This window comes from Carcharhinus amblyrhynchos, chromosome 10 (assembly GCF_965287045.1).
Source record: "Carcharhinus amblyrhynchos chromosome 10, sCarAmb.v2.hapA, whole genome shotgun sequence".
NCBI lineage: Eukaryota > Metazoa > Chordata > Chondrichthyes > Carcharhiniformes > Carcharhinidae > Carcharhinus > Carcharhinus amblyrhynchos.
In genome coordinates, this window is record NC_137333.1 from 2,192,211 (window position 1) to 2,211,628 (window position 19,418).

Here is a 19,418-nt window from a genome sequence, read left to right on the forward strand (position 1 = left end):
TGGGGCCAGTTCGTTAGATACGTTCAAGAGGGAGCTGGACATGGTCCGTGTGGCTAAAGGGATCAAGGGGCATGAAGAGAAAACAGGAGTGGGATACTGAAAGTGTATGATCAGCCATGATCATATTGAATGGCGGTGCAGGTTGGAAGGGCCACACCTACACTTATTTTCTATATTTCTAATAACAATCTTTTTTTGTGTGTTGTTGAGAATGAAGAAACGTGCGGCAACCCTTTGAAGCCCATTGTGAAATTCTATGCCTTTTAAGTTTTTTATTAAATCTTTCGAGGCTAAAATGGACAAATACATATTTTTCATTCTGCTTTGATGTGACTGATCAACCATTCCCATTGCACCACAACCAACTCAGAGGAGATAGCTGGCAGCATCATCACACCAATAAATATTACCTTCTGGAATCAATTGCCTTGAACTTGCACCCTGGGATGCTGGTGTATGAATCGTCAACTTGTCCATCTGAAGTGTCTTCCTCTGCTGCTGTAACACGAGGCTCGAACAAAAAAAAGGGTCAACGCCTCATGGTAACAAGGCAAAAGGAAGAAAATGTCATACAAACTCTTTAATCGCTTGCATAACTATTGTTTTGTAACTTCAAAGTCAATCGGTGAGCAATGAGGAGAGTAGAAGAGTGGATGGAGTGACAAGTAAGAAAATACATTTTTAATTAGAAACCAGTTGTTTTGGCTTACTGCACTGAGATTTTACCATCTCAAATTTACAGATGTTTTGAATATTAAAGATCGCTATTTCAGTAGACAGTATAACACAATTTACAGAAGCATTATTGTCACACGCACCTTTCTAAGCAACTGTGCAAACAGAATTATAAAATATAACGAAGAAACTTAAAACAAACCCCAACTCAAAAAGGCAAACTGGACAGGTTTTCCTTCAAACTGAACAAATATGCAGTCATTTCAAAATGATTTATATCCCAATAAGTTTTAGATAGAAAATATAAACATGGTGTCAGTATCTTGTTCAATAGTTCTTCTAATGCAATCGGATTCTTCCATGTGCAAGTCATCAAATCAATTTGGTAAACACAGTGTTCTGTCAATCACTTCCCCAAGAAGTTAGTTCTTTTAATCCACCTTGACAACGCTGTAGATCTTGCTCACAAACCAAAAACATGCAACGTAACCAATAGTTCCTGAAATAAAACGTAGAGTTTATAAAAGCAAAATCATTAACATTCAGGCACACAAAAAATAAATAAATGAAGGGCTGCTGCCTTTAAATCTCACCAGCATGTCACGCTAAGGAATATCATTTTTCATGCTCCTTCAAAGTGCTGATGTTTTACCAGCTCATTGCCTGGGATACCTTGCTGCCAACCCAGCTGTGAATCAGAGAAATCTATCTTGCAGCTAGTGGCATTCTGCCTGTTGAAGATGGCCAATGACCTGGAATGCAACAGGAATGTCGGTGCCTTCAGCAAGTAAACCACTGATTTAACAGCAGGGCACCACCAGAAGCCACAGCACTGGACATTTTCCAAATCTGTCTTTTCCTCTTAGCTGAATAAACATATGTAGAGTATTTGTGACACAGATTCGTGCACTGTCAACTAACAACAAGAGTAGCAAGACAGATTTATCTTGTAGCTTTTCATATCCCACAGCCATTACTATGGGCAGTGTGCTCAGCTCTGAATGGAAAGCATCATCCCCTCGCTACTGGACAGCCAAACATTTTTTCAGCACGTTAGATCAGATTGCTTGCAATCTGAACCGCAAATAGTATAGGGAATGATTTTCAAGCTACATTTATAAATGACTTTTCCCTCCTTCAGAGATCATGAATTTTTGACTGTGACAAGAAGCTACAAATAAGGGGGAAAAAAAGACTTGTGTTTATGTGGAATCTTTCATAGAATCCCTACAGTGTTGAAGGCAGCCATTTGGCCCACTGAGCCTGCACTGACAACAATCCAACCCAGGTCTTCTCCCCGAAGCCTCACATATTCACCCTGCTAATCCTCCTGACATTAAGGGGCAATTTAGCACGACCAATCCACCCAATCTGCACATCTTTCATGACATCCGAACATCCCAAACATTCCAGGCAAAAAGGGCATGGATACAATGGATAGTCGGAATCCTTTTCCCAGTAGAAATTTCAATTACTAGAGGACATAGGTTGAAGGTAAAAGGGAGAAAGTTTAATGGAGACATGAAGGGCAAGGTTTTTTGTAGAGGGTGGCAAGCTTGGAATGCGCTGCCTGCAGAGTTGGTAGAAGCAGATACAATTGCAATGTTCAAAAGGCATCTTGACAGATACATGAATAGGCAGCAAAAACAGGGATACAGACTGCATAGAGGCAAAAGGTCTAGAGTTTAAAAAGGCATCATGCGTTTGCACATTTGGTGGGCCGAAGGGCCTGTTCCTGTGCTGAACTGTTCTTTACTTTTGAGGCATCGTCATTGTTGAAGATAGAAAGCACAGCTGCCAATTGGCACTCAGCAAGCACTCAAAAGTATCATACAAATCATAGAAACTCTACAGTACAGAAGAGGCCATTTGGCCCATCGAGCCTGCACCGACAATAATCCCACATCATTTATCCCCATACCCTCACATATGTACCCTGCTAAACCCTCTAATCTATGCATCCCAGGACATTAAGGGGAAATTCAGCATGGCCAATGCACCTAACCCGCACATCTTTGGAGCATGGGAGGAAACCGGAGCACCCAGAGGAAATCCATGCAGATGCGGGGAGAATGTTCAGACTCCACAAAGTGACCCAAGGCTGGAATCGAACCCAGGTCCCTGGAACTGTGAAGCAGCAGCGCTAACCACTATCACCGTGCCACCCTTCTTGTAACAAGGTGTTGGTTGAGGGATAAATATTGGGTAGGACACCATAGATAATTCCTGTACTCCTCTTCAAAACAGTTTGCTGGGATTTTTTACTAACCGTCAGGAGAGTAGACCAAGACACTGATTTAAATTTTTGGTCCAAAAGACAGCATTTCTAACATTGCAGCAGCAAAGAGTTTCAGCCTAGATTGGTGCTCAAGTTACAATCTTCAAATTCAGGAGGATAGCGTGTGACCAGCTGACCCATGGTTGACACTGCCCTGCTTCAGCTAACAGAACGTGCCTCTCAACAGCTGATGTGGAGACACACTTCCATAATACCAGCTGCAGGACTCCTGAACAAAATAAAACTGGAGTTCCCTCATAAAAGGATATCAACTAAACTGATCTATGCAACCAAATCCAATGCCTGCTCCTAATTCTTATGTGTTTTCAGAGTGGCAAATGTGCACAAGGTCAATTCTGCTTCTTAGCAATCCAATTGAGGCTGTTAATATTGCACCTTTTCTCCCATATTAAAAACATTACAATCACCTTTCTCACTACCACTGTGTTCAGCCAAGTTTCACTGCATTACAGCTAGCGTCCAAAAGTACAGCATCCTTTCCTACAACATCACTGCCAAAGAACTGAACATTTCAATCATATTTGTTTGGAGATGGAGTTGAATAAGGTGCTGCTTGTGGCGTGGCTTACACACTCAGCTCCTAATCACATGGTTTTTGGTTCAATATTTGCTCCAGAGACTTGAGCAACAGATTGAAGGAGGCAGCGCAGTACTGCACTTCTGACATCTCAAGATGCCCCAAGATTGGGAAAGGTGCTAAATAATTGAAAATCTCTTGCCATTCTTTAATATTCATCCGAATTCCATAACATTTACAAATAGCAAAATGGGACCAAAATAATCCAAACAAATAAATTCTTCACCCAAGAGCTTGTAAGGACCGTAAAGCAAAATTGTACCTAGAATTACTCCCCAGTTACTGAACGCAAAACAATTGGCCAGTGGTTACAAAGGGGATAATGCCAAACTGTAAAGGTGATTTTGGTGCTTTATTGGTGGTAATTTATTTATTTATTGCCTGAATTACTATTCTAAAATTTCAATCACACCCTAGTACATTTTTTAGAAAGCTAGAGTTATGATATGCCAGGAGAGGACTGTATTTTGGGATCTTACAACACAGATTACTATAATTACAAAATTCCTGCGTTTCATTATTTTCCGTAAAACAAAGCACATAAGAATTAGGAGCAGGCACAGGCCATAAGGCCCCTCTTGCCTGCTCCCCCATTCGATAGGATTGGGCTGATTTGGATTTTGGCCTCAACTTCACTTTCCCGTCTGCCTCTCATAACCCCGTGTTAATCAAAAATCTGCCTAACTCACCTTGAATATAATGGCCCAGCCTCCACTACTGGCTGGGGAGAGAATCCCACAGTCTAAGAATCCTCAGAGAAGAAATTTCTTACTTTGGAGTCCCCCAAATTTTACATTGGGTCCTCTAATTCTAGGCTCCCCAACAAGGAGAAACATCCTCCAAGCATCCACTCTGTTAATTCTCCTTAAAATCATATGTTTCAATAAGATCACCACATTCATCCACCCAAACAGTTTGCAGAAGTATTCAAATTGTTACAGGAGATTTAAATTCAAATCAGTGCCTGTTTCAGGAATGGAACTAATGCCTCCAAGAAGGGAGGGGAAACACTAACAAAATAATATGATGTTCAATAGAGGTAAATACCAGTTGGTGTGGAATTGTTTTAAATAGATTACCTGTGAATAGGAAGAAGATCAAAGTCATTATTGCTGTATATCCAAAATACAAAATAACGCTGGCAGTGCCTGTTATCTGGAGTTTGGAGTAGAAATAGTGGATTGCGTAGATTAAGAAATATACTGCTGTGAACCCACTAGTTAGGAACGATCGCCATTGCCAGTGGTAGTCCTGAAATGGTAAGGAACAAAATCTTTTTATTAAAAGAATAAGAGAGGGTTAAGTAGGATCACATGCTTCATTCGCAGTCTGCAATTATTTTGATTTATCAGAGTCACAAGTAGGCTTACATTCACACTTCAATGAAGTTACTGTGAAAGTCCCCCAGTTGCCACACACCCCGGTGCCTGTTCGGGTACACGGAGGGAGCATTTAGCACAGTCAATGCACCTAACCAGCACATTTTCCAGACTGTGGGAGGAAACTGGAGCACCCGGAGGAAACCCACGCAGACATGGGGAGATCATGCTGACTCCACACAAAGTTACCCAAGGTGGGAATCGAACCTGAGTCCTTGGTGGTGTACAGCAGCAGTGCCAACCACTGTGCCACCATGCCGCCCTGCGATTAATGGGATCAGCAAACCTAATGACTAAACAGTAAATAAATTTCCCTGGCAGCACTGACATTTATTGTGTAGAAAGCACGGTGCAGAAACAGGCCCTCTGGACTAACAGGTCTGTGGTGGTGCTTATGCTCCGCACATTTCTCCTCTCACTCTATCAGCATAACATCCTATCCCTTTCTCCTTTGGGTTGACGTATTTGACACTTTTGATCGCAGTTTTGTGAAAATGATCTATGCTTGTTCTGTAGAAATAAATGGTTCATGTTATTCTGAACTCTTCAATTAGTTTTTCAAGATAGGATAAATTTTTAGCTAGACGTCACATGGGGTGGTTGGAGAATCAGAACATGCTTCAGTTTCCATCAAGATGCTTCTGCTTTAAAAGATGAACAGAGGAACAGAGGGGTGGGCCATTTGAATCTGCTCTGCCATTCAATTAGATCATGGCTGATCTTCTACCTCAACGCCATCTTCCCACACTATCCCCATATTCCTTGATTATTTTATTCACTCGAAATCTATTGATGTCTGTCTTGAACATACTCATCGACAGCCTCCACAACCCTGTGGAGTAGAGAATTCCAAAGATTCACCACCATCTGAGCGAGGCAGCAGTGCGAACCACTTGCGACATGGTGGCACAGTCGTTACCACTGCTGTGTCTCAGCGCCAGGGACCTGGGTTCAATTCCAGGCTTGGGTCACTGTTTGTGTGAAGTCTGCACGTTCTCCCCGTGTTTGCATGGGTTTCCTCCCACAGTCTAAAAGACGTGCTGGTTAGGTGCATAAATTCTCCCTCAGTGTACTCGAACAGGCATCGATCGGAGTGTGGCGACTCGAGGATTTTCACAGTAACTTCATTGCAGTGTGAAACTGATAAAATAAACTTTAAACTTTTAGTCCGAAATAGCCTGCCTCCTTATTCCGAGGCTGTCTATCCTGGGGAAACATTCCTTTCAATTCCACATAAACTTCAGTAAAACTTCAACAGCGCATTATTTTGCATAACATTTGCACTTAACTAATGTAATTTAAATGTGACTACAGTTGAAAAAAGACAAACATTTCTCAACATCATCGGGTGCCAAGTTTGCTTCACTGTGGCTCTTCAAGTGGCCAGAGCTCACACATTAACGATTCTTGAGCTGACTGCTGCCGCCAAATTATCCAGTATACAATTAGTACAAATTTAATGTTTTGCCTTCTCAAACTCTTGCAACTGTTTACCTAAGGTTTAATCAATCTAAAACATATGCTGATGCACTAGAATAAAATCAGGGATTATCCCATTTATAATTAAATTTCACATTAAAGTTTTGCTTCAAAGATGCGGGGTTTGTGTACACAGTAACTCTTAAGCATACATCAATTCCGTACCAAACTGCCCTCAGATGTGAGCACGGAGCATAGAGGAGGATCTTAAATCAAACAAAAAATCAATTTTTAAAAGCGTGACCTTGTGGCGATTGGCAAAATGTGCACATCCTTTTGATGCATGTGGGGTTCAAACCAACAGTTGCACCAACTGTAGAATTAACTCATGCAGTTGTATTTTACACTAGCTTGTTCAAAGAAATAACAAATTGCACAAAATGTGTTATTTCTAAATATATATTGCATCGAATAATCAAAGCAACAACAGGTTTCACTCAACCTTTCTAAGCAACTCCAATAAATTACTCTTTGATGAACATACCTCAGCACAAAGATGGAAATAGCAGAGTAGAACAGTGGCCTCTGAGCAGGTTAAGACGAGAATAATGAACACCAGAAATAGGAAACCAAACATGTAGTACATCTGGTGAGACCTGCAATGATAGCAAAATTAGTTGGAGGTACAGCTCCATTAGGAAGCAAATTCACAGTATTTGTGTTACCTGATTTAGTTGACTTGATTTATTATTGTCACATGTATTAGCATAGTGAAAAGCATTGTTTCTTGTGCGCTATACACGCAGAGCATACTGTTCATTGAAAAAGAAAGGAGAGAGTGCAGAATGTAATGTTACAGTCAAAGCTGGGGTGTAGGGAAAGATCAACTGAAAGAAAGCATCAGTTTAAAACAGTTAGAATGAAGTTTTAGAAGATACAGCAAGAGTAAAAGATAGAATTAGAAGATGCTGGGCACAGCTAGCAAGAAGTCACCTCACTCCGGTGCTATCTTGGAACATACGAAAGCTATTGTGAAATAGAAGCTGTTGTACAATTTGTGGTAAAATATATTCAGTGATTAATAATGTAAAATATCTGAACTGTCCCTTTCAGAGTGCCAAACCCGCTTTTATTTTGACAGATGCATTTAGTACAGGAATAGATGTGTGAATGGAATCACGTTGCTGATTTTGTTTTCCACAATCGAACTCACCAGATACTATTGAGGATGAAGAAAAGCTGAATGAAGATGCATCCAAACGGCAGAATGCCACCCATAAAGATTCCAGGCACAGACTTTGTGTAGAACGATTGTTCAGGGATCTGGCGTGGGATCTGGTTGATGCGAACGGGATGCTCCATTGTCTGTAAGAGTGACTGCAGTTATTCAGTGCGACCGAACCATTTTTGACTCATACAAACAGACTTGAAACTGAGTCAGTCTCAACTGTTCAATTAAGAGAAGTAATAAATCATCTGATGCCACAGAACTTGAGTATTACTGAGAAAGAGATATTATCTAAACTTTTCATCTTGCACTCATCAGGATAGCAAGAAATACTAGCAAGGGGAACAATAATTTATACTGAGTCTGCTTGCCAACCAATTTGCAACCTCTTATCATGCAATATAAATTGCTGTTCCTATTTCTTGGTACTTCTTGCTAGCTATCCTAACAAGAGCAAGATAAAAAGCTTTAATAGCATGCCTTACTTTCAGCAAAACAATAGATTGGAGCAGTCAACATCACAGCAACATTACCCAAGACTGCCTGTTACTCAGCCAATTTTTTTACTGCCACATCCACATCCTGAAAGTTACTTTTAGTAAGCTGATGTAAATGTAGTTAGCAGTGGATGTAACATGTTACACATGACCATGGAAAGTCACCAACTAGTCCAAGACATCATGTACTGCTATAATTATAGACCATAAGGCATGGGAGCAGAATTAGGCCACTCAGCCCATCGAGATTGCTCCACCATTCAATCATGGCTGTTATTTTTCTCACAGATAGTTGATTAAAATTGTCCAAAGACATGCAGCTTAGGTGGATTGGCCATGCTAAATTACCCTTTAGTGTCAGGAGATTAGGAGAGTTAATAGGTGGGGTTATGGAGATAGGGCCTGGGTGCAATTGTGGTCGGTGCAGACTCGATGGGCCAAATGGCCTCCTCCTGCACTGTAGGATTCTATGAAAACAATGTTAGATTTTAAAAATTGTTTAAGTGAATTTTGATTTTTAAGGTAGTATTAATTGGTTCAACAGTTTTAAGCGGAGAACTTTATCCCAAAACAAAAGGGATGAACCAGAGAAACTTACGTGTTTCTTGAAGCCAAAATAGGCACCAAGAAAGGTCAGAGGCACTGAAATACCGAACCACATTGCCAGGATGGCAACCAGTGTTCCAAAAGGTATAGCTGCTGAAGATCCTTCTCCCCACAGAATTAGATTCATGATAAAGAAATCAGCAAAAACAATCCTGGGGGCAAAAAAAAACATACACACATAAGCTTGGCATCAACTATATATGTCAGTTGACCGACACAGTAAGAAGTCTCAACACCAGATTCAAGTCCAACAGCTTTATTTGGAATCATGAGCTTGCAGAGCACTGCTCCTTCCTCAGATGAATGAGGAGCTGGGTTCACAAACACAGCATACAGTTGACAGATAGACACAGCATAAGTAGAAAATCCAGGTGTTTGTTATATGAAGGAATTTTCAGATGTCACATACATGAACTCAAGGAAATAACTTAATTGGCACAAGTTTGAAAATTTTTGAATGCAGCCTTAGGCAGAAATGCATCTCTTGTAAAAATCCAAATTACTGACACAAAAATTACTACTCCTCCAAACATATTGTGTTTAGCATCTTTACTGAAATTATTCCTTCCCCTCTTACATATAAATTTAAATTTATCAGTCAGCCGTTTTAATGCACATTTTAGCTATCAAATGTGAAAACACAATAGTTTTTAAAACAACGAAGGATTTTATCATAAGGTAAACACTGCAAATAAAGCCAGGGCTAAGAGAACTGCCCAACTATGTTTTTATCAACATGTTTCCTGGCAGTTCAATTTCGCAAACAGTCCTTGTTCTACATGAAATTCTATAGGAGGTGACCATTTGGCTTGTTTTTTGAAAGGGCTATACAATTAGTCCCAGACCCCTGCTCTGACAGAATATAATCATAATGTTCACATACATGTTCACTTCATCGCTATAGTATCCTGTGTTCATCAGTTTTAATTATCATGAACTCTAATTCTATTTAGACTGGGATGTTCACCACGAGTGGAGATTCTCCAATGATATAGCATGCTTTCCTCCAATATGTAGTGCCATTGTTACTGTAACCTTCAGCAAAGAGAGCTCAAAGGCAACTTCGCTACTGCATTAGGAAGACATCCAACGCTCAATCGTGTTCAAATATCTTAGATTTCCAGTCAAACTTGTCCCTCACACTGGCCCCATTAAAAAAACGTTGCTCAAATAGTTTTGGGAGAATAACAATTTCTTGCACTATCAAAATAGGATCTTAATCAGTTGAATGGAATGCTACATTGTTGGGCAAAAGTGCAAGAACTTCTCAATCATTCCCAAGTTTGCAAAGTGAACACATTAATTTACCAGCTTTACAAAAAGAGAGACAGCAAGCAAAAAATACATGCTGAAATAGTTTGCTGTTACTTTCACTAAAACTAATTGCAACAGCAGAATAGCACACCCAAAAAAAACTGTCAGATGCAAATTATGTTGCAAATACAGTTGGCCAAAGAGTCCATTCATCTGATTATGATAAATAGGTGATAAAAAATCCATGACCGATTTGTTAAATCAATCAGGTATTGGTGCATGTTCAAAGACTCTAAACCTTAAGACAGGATGTATCCCAACATAGGATAAGCGTGCAATTGTATGAATAGCTGTGCTCCATGAATTAATTCAAACATTTGAGAAGATATGAATGCTATATCTCCTTCAGAGTACTTGAGACTTTAGGTCAGAAATATCTCCGGTTTGAACCCTCAGTTGGTGCTGAGCTAGTGGAATTCAGACGCAACAGGGGTGTCCAACTAGCCTCAGCAAACTACAGCGGGAGTTAAAAACTAGCCGGCTTTGCCAATTTGGATCACCATTCAACAATCCTTGCTGAAAGAGCAGCTTGATGCTGGGCCAATTCAGCTCGGGCACTCTCTCTGATACCCACTGTATGTTCTGGAAGTGAGTTTGTGAAACTATATTACAGGCAGCACCCAATGCCTTTGGCAGAGGAAGAAAATTATCCAGGGGAAAGAAAAAAGAAATTGAAACAAAATTAATGGTTAAATATCTGATATTTCCAATCTCCTCCCTAGAGATTAGCCTTACATGTTTACAAAAATTGCATTCTTTAAAAATGCATGATTGAAAAACTTCTCTTCAATGTCTCGGCAGGTATTTATTCAAAACAGCCAGATAATTTAAACTTTGAATACGCAATGGGACTCTCTTGTAATGGAGACAGCAAGCTGTAAAGCACATTAACCAGTAGAGCATCAGGTCAATGTCAGGCTCCTTAATTATACAGGCACTACATGACTAACACATATAGCTTCCACTCAACTCATGTCAACCCTATCCAAATTCACTGCAGCCACAAATCTCATCCTCTAGACTCAAGCTTCCAAAATGCTCAGAGCTTCATAGAGTCAGAGTTTTACAGCACAAAAGAGGCCCTTTGGCCCAATGTATCTGTGCTAAGCACCTACATTCTAATTCAATTTTCCAGCACTTGGTCCATAGCCCTATATGTTACGGCACTTCAAATGCTCATCTAAATATTTAAATGATGACAGTGTTCCTACCTGTTACCATTTCAGGGACAGGAGGTTGCCACTTGGCCTATTGAATCCATGCGGCTTTCTGCAGAGCAATCCAGTCAATCCCATTTGCCCAGTCTGTGTCGCCCTAGAATTTTATTTCTCGAAATGCTCATTTTGAGATTGATTACCTCCATTTCCACACCCCCATAAGCAGCAAGCTCTAGGTCATTACCACTCACTGCGTAAAGGAGCTTTCCTCACATGCCACGAGATCTCTTGCCCAACACCTGAAGGCCCACTCGCCCATGTACCATCAGCTAATGTGGCAGCCTATCTAAACTGGCCATAATCTTACACACCTCTATCAAATCTTCCCCACAATCTCCTTTGCTTCAAGATAAAAGCCAACCTCATTCTGAAGCTGAAGTCCATTCTTCATCCTGTACAAGCTTAAACTTTTCTACATTTTCTGCACAGGTCCAAAACTGAACCATCACTCAAAACTTTCACCAACCTTTACTGGTCTCCGATCCAGGCAGAGGGTTATCCTAACACTCGCGCTCTTATTCATTTATGGATTGTGGGCATTACTGTCAAGGCCAGCAACTACTGTCAATTCCCCATGCCCCTGACAAGGTTCAGGTAAGCTATCTGCAACCGAGTGGCTTTCTGGGCCATTTCAGAGGTCAGTTAAGAGTCAACCACATTGCTGCAGTTCTAGTCACATTGAGGCCATACCAAGCAAAGGTGGTAGATTTCCTTCCATTTGGCCATTATCAAAGCAGTTGGGCTTAAAATGACACAATCTGGTAGTTTCATGGTCAGGATTAGTCATACCAGCTTCAATTCCAGATTGATTTAATTAAATTTAATTTCCTCAGCTGTCGTGGTGTGATTTGAATTCAAGTCCCCAGATTATTAGTCTGGGGACCATAGCCCATAAACACCTCCATGGCTTATATCTCTAAAATCTTTCAGTCCATATTATTTGTCTTACAAACTTTGTTGTATACGTATTTCTCCTTCACTTCCGACTTTTCCAAAACTCTCAAGATGCCTCCTTCGCCATACCTTTTCTCTTCTCACTCTTGTTTGGATCTGGATGCATGTCCCCATACCCCAGCAACGTAATATTGGGACACAACATTGCTTTACAAATCCTGAATAAGCTTTTATTTTTTTAAACAAAGCAATTCACTTACCCGGGGCACAGAAAAGAAGTGAGTAACACATTTGTTTTCCATTTCTCCCCACCAAATGCTATTAGGAAATGAAAATAAGCAGAATTTTTTTTTAAAGCATGATAGAGAATCTGTACAGGCACTAGTAAAATACTTTACTGGAATTATTTAGTTCTCTATGGTAAATGCACTAATGAAAAACAATGGTATAATACATGTGTTCCCACATTAGCACCCCTTTCTAATTTTTAGGGGGTGCCTTAAGACTGCAGAACCCGTATACAAGCAAAATTGTGGGCATATACTTGGATTTAAAGATATTTCATTACATAGAAGAATGACCAGGAGATGGGCATTAAACAGAATTATTGAAAGGAAATGATGGGCTGAATGGTCTGGTGGACCAGACAGAAGTCTAAGATTATGGAGGGGCACAGTGATAGTGGATACTCAAAAAGCTTTCTCCCCCGGGTGGAAGAGTCAATTACTACTAGGGGGCATAAGAGCGAGAGGCAAGGTTTAAAGGAGATGTACGAATGAAGCAGATTTTTTTTTAAACACAGAAGGTAATGCATGCCTAGAACTTGCTGCCGGGGAGGTAGGGGAGGCAGATACGATAGTGGCATCTTGACAAATACATGAATAGGATGGGAAGAGAGGGATATGGGCCCCAGAGGGGTAGGGCGTTTTGGTTCAGTCAGGCAGCATGGTCGGTGCAGGCTTGGAGGGCCAAGGGCCTGTTCCTGTGCTGTAATTTTCTTTGTTCTTTGAATGTGCTTCATGGTTGTGGGAGCAAAGTTCGTGACTCCAACATGTTACAGCAGCATGATGACACATGGCTTTCTGATCACATACTGGACATGGTGAACTTCTGTTCTCAACTGCCCTGCTTCAGAAAAAAAAACACATTGGGCCTCTACTGAAAAAAAATGTCCTCAATTATTACACACTGCTGCATGTTTCCCAACGTTCACTGAAGAAAACAGGTTGTAGAGACTTAATTAGATCTTAAAAGGCTATACCAAAAATAATTAAGTTGTTCAGTTGCCAAAGGGTGACGATAATTGAAACTAATGAATAGAAATCCTGTCAGTTTAAATTTCGCTTACTTACATTTGTAAAATCTGGCAGCTACATAGCCTGCTGGGGTCCCAAGCAGCACCCACAAGACAACGGCACAAGTCATCAAAGAGCCTCGGTTTGCAGGTGACAAAAATCCCAGGCACGCAAAAACTGAGGAATTAAAAACTAAAGTCAGAATATCTTGTAAAACATCACTCTCTCTCTCACACACACACACAGCAATGGGAATAAAACACACCAAGACATATATATCCACCTCCATTTTACATGATAGAAACAGACATTTTAAGAAATTTTAAGGTGCAGCACTGGGGCTAGCAGTGCTGCCTCATAGCGCCAGGGACCAGGGTTCAATTCCAGTCTCGGGTCACTGATGTGTGGAGTTTGCACGACCTCCCTGTGTCTGTGTAGGTTTCCAATCTCAGTCCAAAGATGTGCGGGTTAAGTTGACTGGCCACATTAAATTGCCCCTTAGTGTCAGGGGGATTAGCAGGGTAAGTAAGTGGGCTTACAGGAATAGGACCTGGGTGGGATTGTGGTCGATACAGACTTGATGGGCTGAATGGCCTCCTTCTGTATTGTGGGGATTCTATAAAGTTCTATGAGATATGAAAGTTAAGAATGAGTACAATTCTTAATTTGATTTGAAGTATTGCACAGTAGAAGGAGAATCTAGCAATATGATACTCAAATTATAAAATTGTAATCTTTTCAACTTTCAATCCTCTAGCCCATTTGTAAGTGGAACATTGATTATTTTGATTGGTTACTTCAGTTTTTAAAAATAAAAGACTGTGCACCTACATAGAGTAACAAACATCATGATAAAGATTTGAACACCAGAACCCAGGAAAACAGATAATATCATTCCCTTCCGAGGTGGTCTAAAGACGTCCCCATGTACCAATTTCCATCCAAATTCCTCCTGGGCTTCTTCCTAGAATAAATTAAACAAGGTCTTAGAGAGGATGCTCCCATCATATAATAAAACCACTTACTCAAAAGATAATTTATAGGCAAAATATACTCAGTCAAGCTAACACATATGTAAGCTTCAAAATACAAGATCAGTGTTATTCTACAGAGAAAGAAGGAAGAAATGTGAACTTATACTGGGTGACTCAGATGAGGAACAAGCAGTAATCACACAGACGCACAGCTTGAGAAAATTTCTACACTTTTCATAGGACCTTTGCAAAGTTGGCCAGAAGGAGGGCACAGTTTTCAACAATTCCAACCAAGTTACAGGAACTCAGATCTTGTAAGGATTATGTTACATCATTAAGTATCGGACAGCAAGCAAGAGCAGAAGGGACTGAAAAGGGAGGGACACAAAGAAATGAACAAAGGGGCTTCGAGTGTTAAATTTTAAGGGCAGTTTGCATAACCAGATTTGCATTCCTTTGACTTTTGGAGGTAGAGGGATGATCTAATAAAGATAGTTAAAAACGATAACAAGATTCGACAAGATAAACACATGAAAACCTTGCCCTTCTAGGTGACAGGTTGCAGGTTTGGGAGGCAGTAGAAACCAGCCATGAATTACTTGAATGACAGAGCAGGATAGAGGGCCAAATGCACTACTCCTCTTATTTCTTAAGTTTCTATATCTTGTAGACGTTACATACTTCAGTGGTGATGGTGGAAGAGTGAATGTTTAAAGTGGGGAATAGAAAGCTAAGATAAGAAGGATAGATCTCAGTTAGGAAGGCATATGAAACGGTACATAACCAACTTGAATAAGTAAATGGAGATACAAATCAGTCATGATCTAACTGAATGGCGTAGCAGACTCGAGGGCTGACTGGCCTACTCCTGTTCCTGTGTAGGAGTGGACAGGAAACCAAGAGTCCTTAACCCTTCTTTGAAAGTGCCATGAGATCTTGAAACAGAGTGTACAGATGGTTCTGTTTAAATTGGTAGAAAACTTTAAAAAGTTAGTGTGACTGGACTGCTTTTTGCAATAAACACAAAAGCTGCAGCCTGAAATGAACACACTCTTAAAATTGTAAAGATAATCTTTCAAACCTTGATTAGATCAATATAATTTAGTTAAAACCAGATATTTAAGAACACCATCCAGCAATCAATACATTCCACTTTATGACTTTGACTTCTCTCCCATTTTGAGTGTTGAAAACACAGGAAGTTACTTTGAGGTTGTTTTGCCATTCAGTGAGAACATGGTTGATCATAACCCTACCTTTGCTCATACCACCAAATATATTTGGAATGCAAAAATCTATCAATCTCATTTAGCATCAATTACCATTTGCTGAAGAGTTCCAAATTTCTACATCGCTTTGCATGAAAAAGTATTTCCTAATTTCATCCCGAAAGGTCTGGCTTGAATTTTTAGACTCTACCCCCTAAACCTAGACTCTTCAACCAGTAGGAACAGGTTTTCTTCTCCAATTTATTAGTTCCCCTCAATATCTTGAAAAGTCAGATCAAACCACCTCTTAAACTTCTAAATTCCATGGATTAAAACCCTAGTTTTTACAATCTCTTGTAACTTTATCCTCAGAGCTTGGGATATCATTAGGTAATCGTCTCTGACAGAATGTAAAATTCAGCAAATAGTGAATAAACAAAAAAAAAAGAGGGAGCGAGAAATAGAGTATGAAAGAAAGCTAGCTAGAAATTAAAATAGTAAGAACTTGTAGAAGCCATTTTGGCAAGCTGTAAAAAGTGGAGCATAACTAGGATCAGTGTTGGAGTTTTAACTCCTTATAATCTGTATCAATGACTTGGATGAAAGGACGGGTAATTTTGAATCAACGAGTGATAATTTTGTCGATGACACAAAGATTAGTATGAAAGTAAAATATGAAGGAGGACATACAGAGTCCACTTAAGGATTTAGATAGGTTAAGTGAGAGGGCAAAAAATTGGTAGGATGAGTATAATGTAGGAAAGTGTGAATTTGTCCATTTTGACAGGAAGAATAGAAAGTAGTATATTGTTTAAATTGAGAAAGATTAAGAAACTCAGTGGTACAGAAGGATCATGCTGACCTGGCACATGAATCACAAAAAATGCAGGTACAGCAAGTGATTAGAAAGACAAATGGATTGCTGGCATTTATTGCAAGGGGAATGGCATATTAAAAAAAGGAATCATATGCAGTTTTGGTCTTACTTGAGAAAGGATATAATAAAAGCATTAAAATAATTCACAGAAGGTTCACGTGACTAACTCCTGGATGAAGAGGCCAGTTCATGAGTAAAGGCTGAACAAGCAGGGTATATATCCATTACAGCTTAGAAGAATGAGACACAAAGCCATTGAAACATTAAAGATCTTTAAGGGAATTGACAAGAGTGGCATCTAAGAGTGTTTCCCCATGTGGGAAGAGAACAGAATAAGGGACACAGGTTTCCGATTTAAGACAGGAGAATTTTTTTCTCTGAGGGTCACTGTTCTGTGAAATTCTCTGTGAAAGCAGTGGGGGCAGGGTCATTTAATATTTTTAAGGCCGAGTTAGATGGATTCTTGATCGACAAGGCCAAAATATCTATCCTTCGTTATGGTGCCCAGATCTACTCACAACACTCCAGGTGTAGCATAATCAACAAGCAATTTTCTTAAAGCAACAATTGTAACACTCACAGTTGAATCCATTTGATTGTATCTTGCTATGTCCTTATGCAAGGTTCGAAGCATAATCATAGCAACCATACCAGAAAGGAATAGAACAATTATCAAAGAATTCATAATGCTGTGGGGGGAAAAAAGAAAACATCCTGAGTTTCAAGTTAACAGAGTAGATTTCATTTTTAAAATACTTGTTTTGAAAAAACTAATCTGATTAATAGTGCACTATAAAAAAAAAGGAAATCACATTATAGTCATCCACAAATCTGAAAAACTTCTCAATTTTTTAATCATTAGAAAGTTTATAAAATTCATGGTGTCGGAGAATTCAGTTGAAAGCTGAAATCCAGACCAACACAGAATGCACTGGAGGAGCTAGAAAGCCAAGTTATTGATTTTAAGATCTCAAGTAATTTGTTGAAAACCTTCATGTTCCAATAAATCATGTGGATGAAATGTTTTAAAAGCTTGTTTTATTTCCCCTCTGTAAAATTGTCAGACGTACGACAATTAACTTATACACTGTCTCTCATCTCAGTCATCAACAGGAATTCTCCTTAATAAAATGACCTTTAATGCTCTGGAAGCTGGACCTTTCAAATACACAAAGCTCTAAATTGCCCTTTGAATTAGAAAGGCCAACAGCCAAAAAGTATCAGCAGCACACAGTGCAGAGTAACTGCGATCACAATCTATCTTACTGAGGTCTGAATGTCATGCTAGTTGGGTTTACACAGAGCTACTCACTCCACACCATTCTTTGGCAGACTGGGAAGAAATGCGACCTCTTCCTTGGACTGGCTGTGCTAAATAGTGTGTCTTTTAAATTCTTTCTCCCCACTTTCCCAGCAAAGGCATGGGCTACTTCCAGAGTATGGCCATTAACAAGATCATAGGATCCCTACAGTGCAGAAGGAGCATCAGCCCATCAAGTCTGCACCAACTCTCCGGAACAGCATTCCACCCAGGCCCTATTCCTGTAACCCCATGTACTTTACCCTGCTAAACCACCCTATCCTACCGATCTTGAGACATTAAGGGGCAATTTAGCATGGCCGATCCACATTTACGTAACCTGAACTTCTTTGGACTGTGGGAGGAAACAGGAGCATCCGGAGGAAACCCACACAGACACGGGGAGAACATGAAAACTCCCACACGGTCACCCAAAGCTGGAATCGAACCAGGGTTCCTGGCGCTGAGGCAGCAGTGCTTACCACTGTGCTGCCCCAAAGTTGTGTGAGGAAGGAGTGTTGGGGAGTGGGGGGGGGGGGGGGGGGGGGTGTATCTAATCACTGCACCCCTACTTGATAATGACTTTGCAACTAATTCACCATAACCAGTTAATTTTGATAACCAAATCAGTCTGCACTGCATTGTAGCTCCATCATTTTCAAGTGGTTAAGTTAACAGAGGGAAATAAACCCCTCAAAACCAGGGGACCCAATCCTGTAAACCATTCATTAATCTCAGCTTGAAAACATTCATATGCAGACAGCAAATAGAAGCACTGGGCTCGATCTTGCTATAAAAACAACAGCATTACACCAATGCATGCTGTTAGCAAAATGCAAATAAGACAGCAAATTCAGAGGACGAAAAGATACAGAGTTGAAAATCTCTCGAATTTACACCATTTTACACAAATAGCATGTCACTCTCAGCCTCCCTGTTACTTCAAGAATTTGCTAGATTTGTATATTAATTGTCCATTAAGTTTGCAGCAGAATGTTAAATCTGGTAATTAACCAGTAGCCTTATAACCATGTAAAAATTGTTATTGCAATGCCAATCAATCTCCTTGGCTGGCTCAGAAAGGGAACAAACTTCAGGCAGTAAATTGTTTTCAAAAGTATTAAAGACATCAATTCCCTTTCATCTCTCTCTTAAACCGATCTTTCTCTCCCCCTACTTCACTTGACTTCCTATTACATCACCCTTCGGTTTTTTCTCAATCCTCAAACCTTAATGGTTAAACAGACGGACCGTTAGTCCCATCGTTCACTGAGGCCCCAGATGACCCATCATCAGCTCGCATTGCCAGCAAGTTACAGGGTAACAGGCCATTCGCAAAGCTCCATTGTAGCGTGATCCAGCTTATTACATAATGCCCCGCTGTGAAGTAAGTTACGGTATAGGGTGGCACAGTGGTTAGCACTACTGCCTCACAGCACCAGGAACCCGGGTTTGATTCATGGCTTGGGTCACTGTCTGTGTGGAGTGTGCATGTTCTCCCTGTGTCTGCATGGGTTTCCTCCCATATCTGAAAGATGTGCTGGTTAGCTGCATTGGCCGTGCTGAATTCTCCGTGTACCCGAACAGGTGCCGGAATGTGGCGACTGGGGAATTTTCAGTTACTTTATTCCAGTGTTAACGTAACTTGTGACACTAATA

The 19,418-nt window shown here is 40.2% G+C and overlaps 1 protein-coding gene across 1 annotated transcript in view; it reads right to left on the reverse strand.

Moving 5' to 3' along the window:
• Positions 1-654: 654 nt before the first annotated feature.
• tm9sf2 (transmembrane 9 superfamily member 2) overlaps positions 655-19,418 on the reverse strand; it is a 43,982-nt gene continuing 25,218 nt past the window's right edge. Inside the window, exons 9-17 of the mRNA XM_080198061.1 lie at positions 17,040-17,148; positions 14,232-14,364; positions 13,458-13,577; positions 12,366-12,423; positions 8,673-8,832; positions 7,563-7,714; positions 6,894-7,005; positions 4,631-4,802; positions 655-1,174 (exon numbers count right to left, since the gene is read on the reverse strand). Coding sequence (XP_080054187.1) covers positions 1,107-1,174; positions 4,631-4,802; positions 6,894-7,005; positions 7,563-7,714; positions 8,673-8,832; positions 12,366-12,423; positions 13,458-13,577; positions 14,232-14,364; positions 17,040-17,148 — 1,084 coding nt within the window. The 3' untranslated portion in view covers positions 655-1,106. The remainder of the gene's footprint in view (positions 1,175-4,630; positions 4,803-6,893; positions 7,006-7,562; positions 7,715-8,672; positions 8,833-12,365; positions 12,424-13,457; positions 13,578-14,231; positions 14,365-17,039; positions 17,149-19,418) is intronic.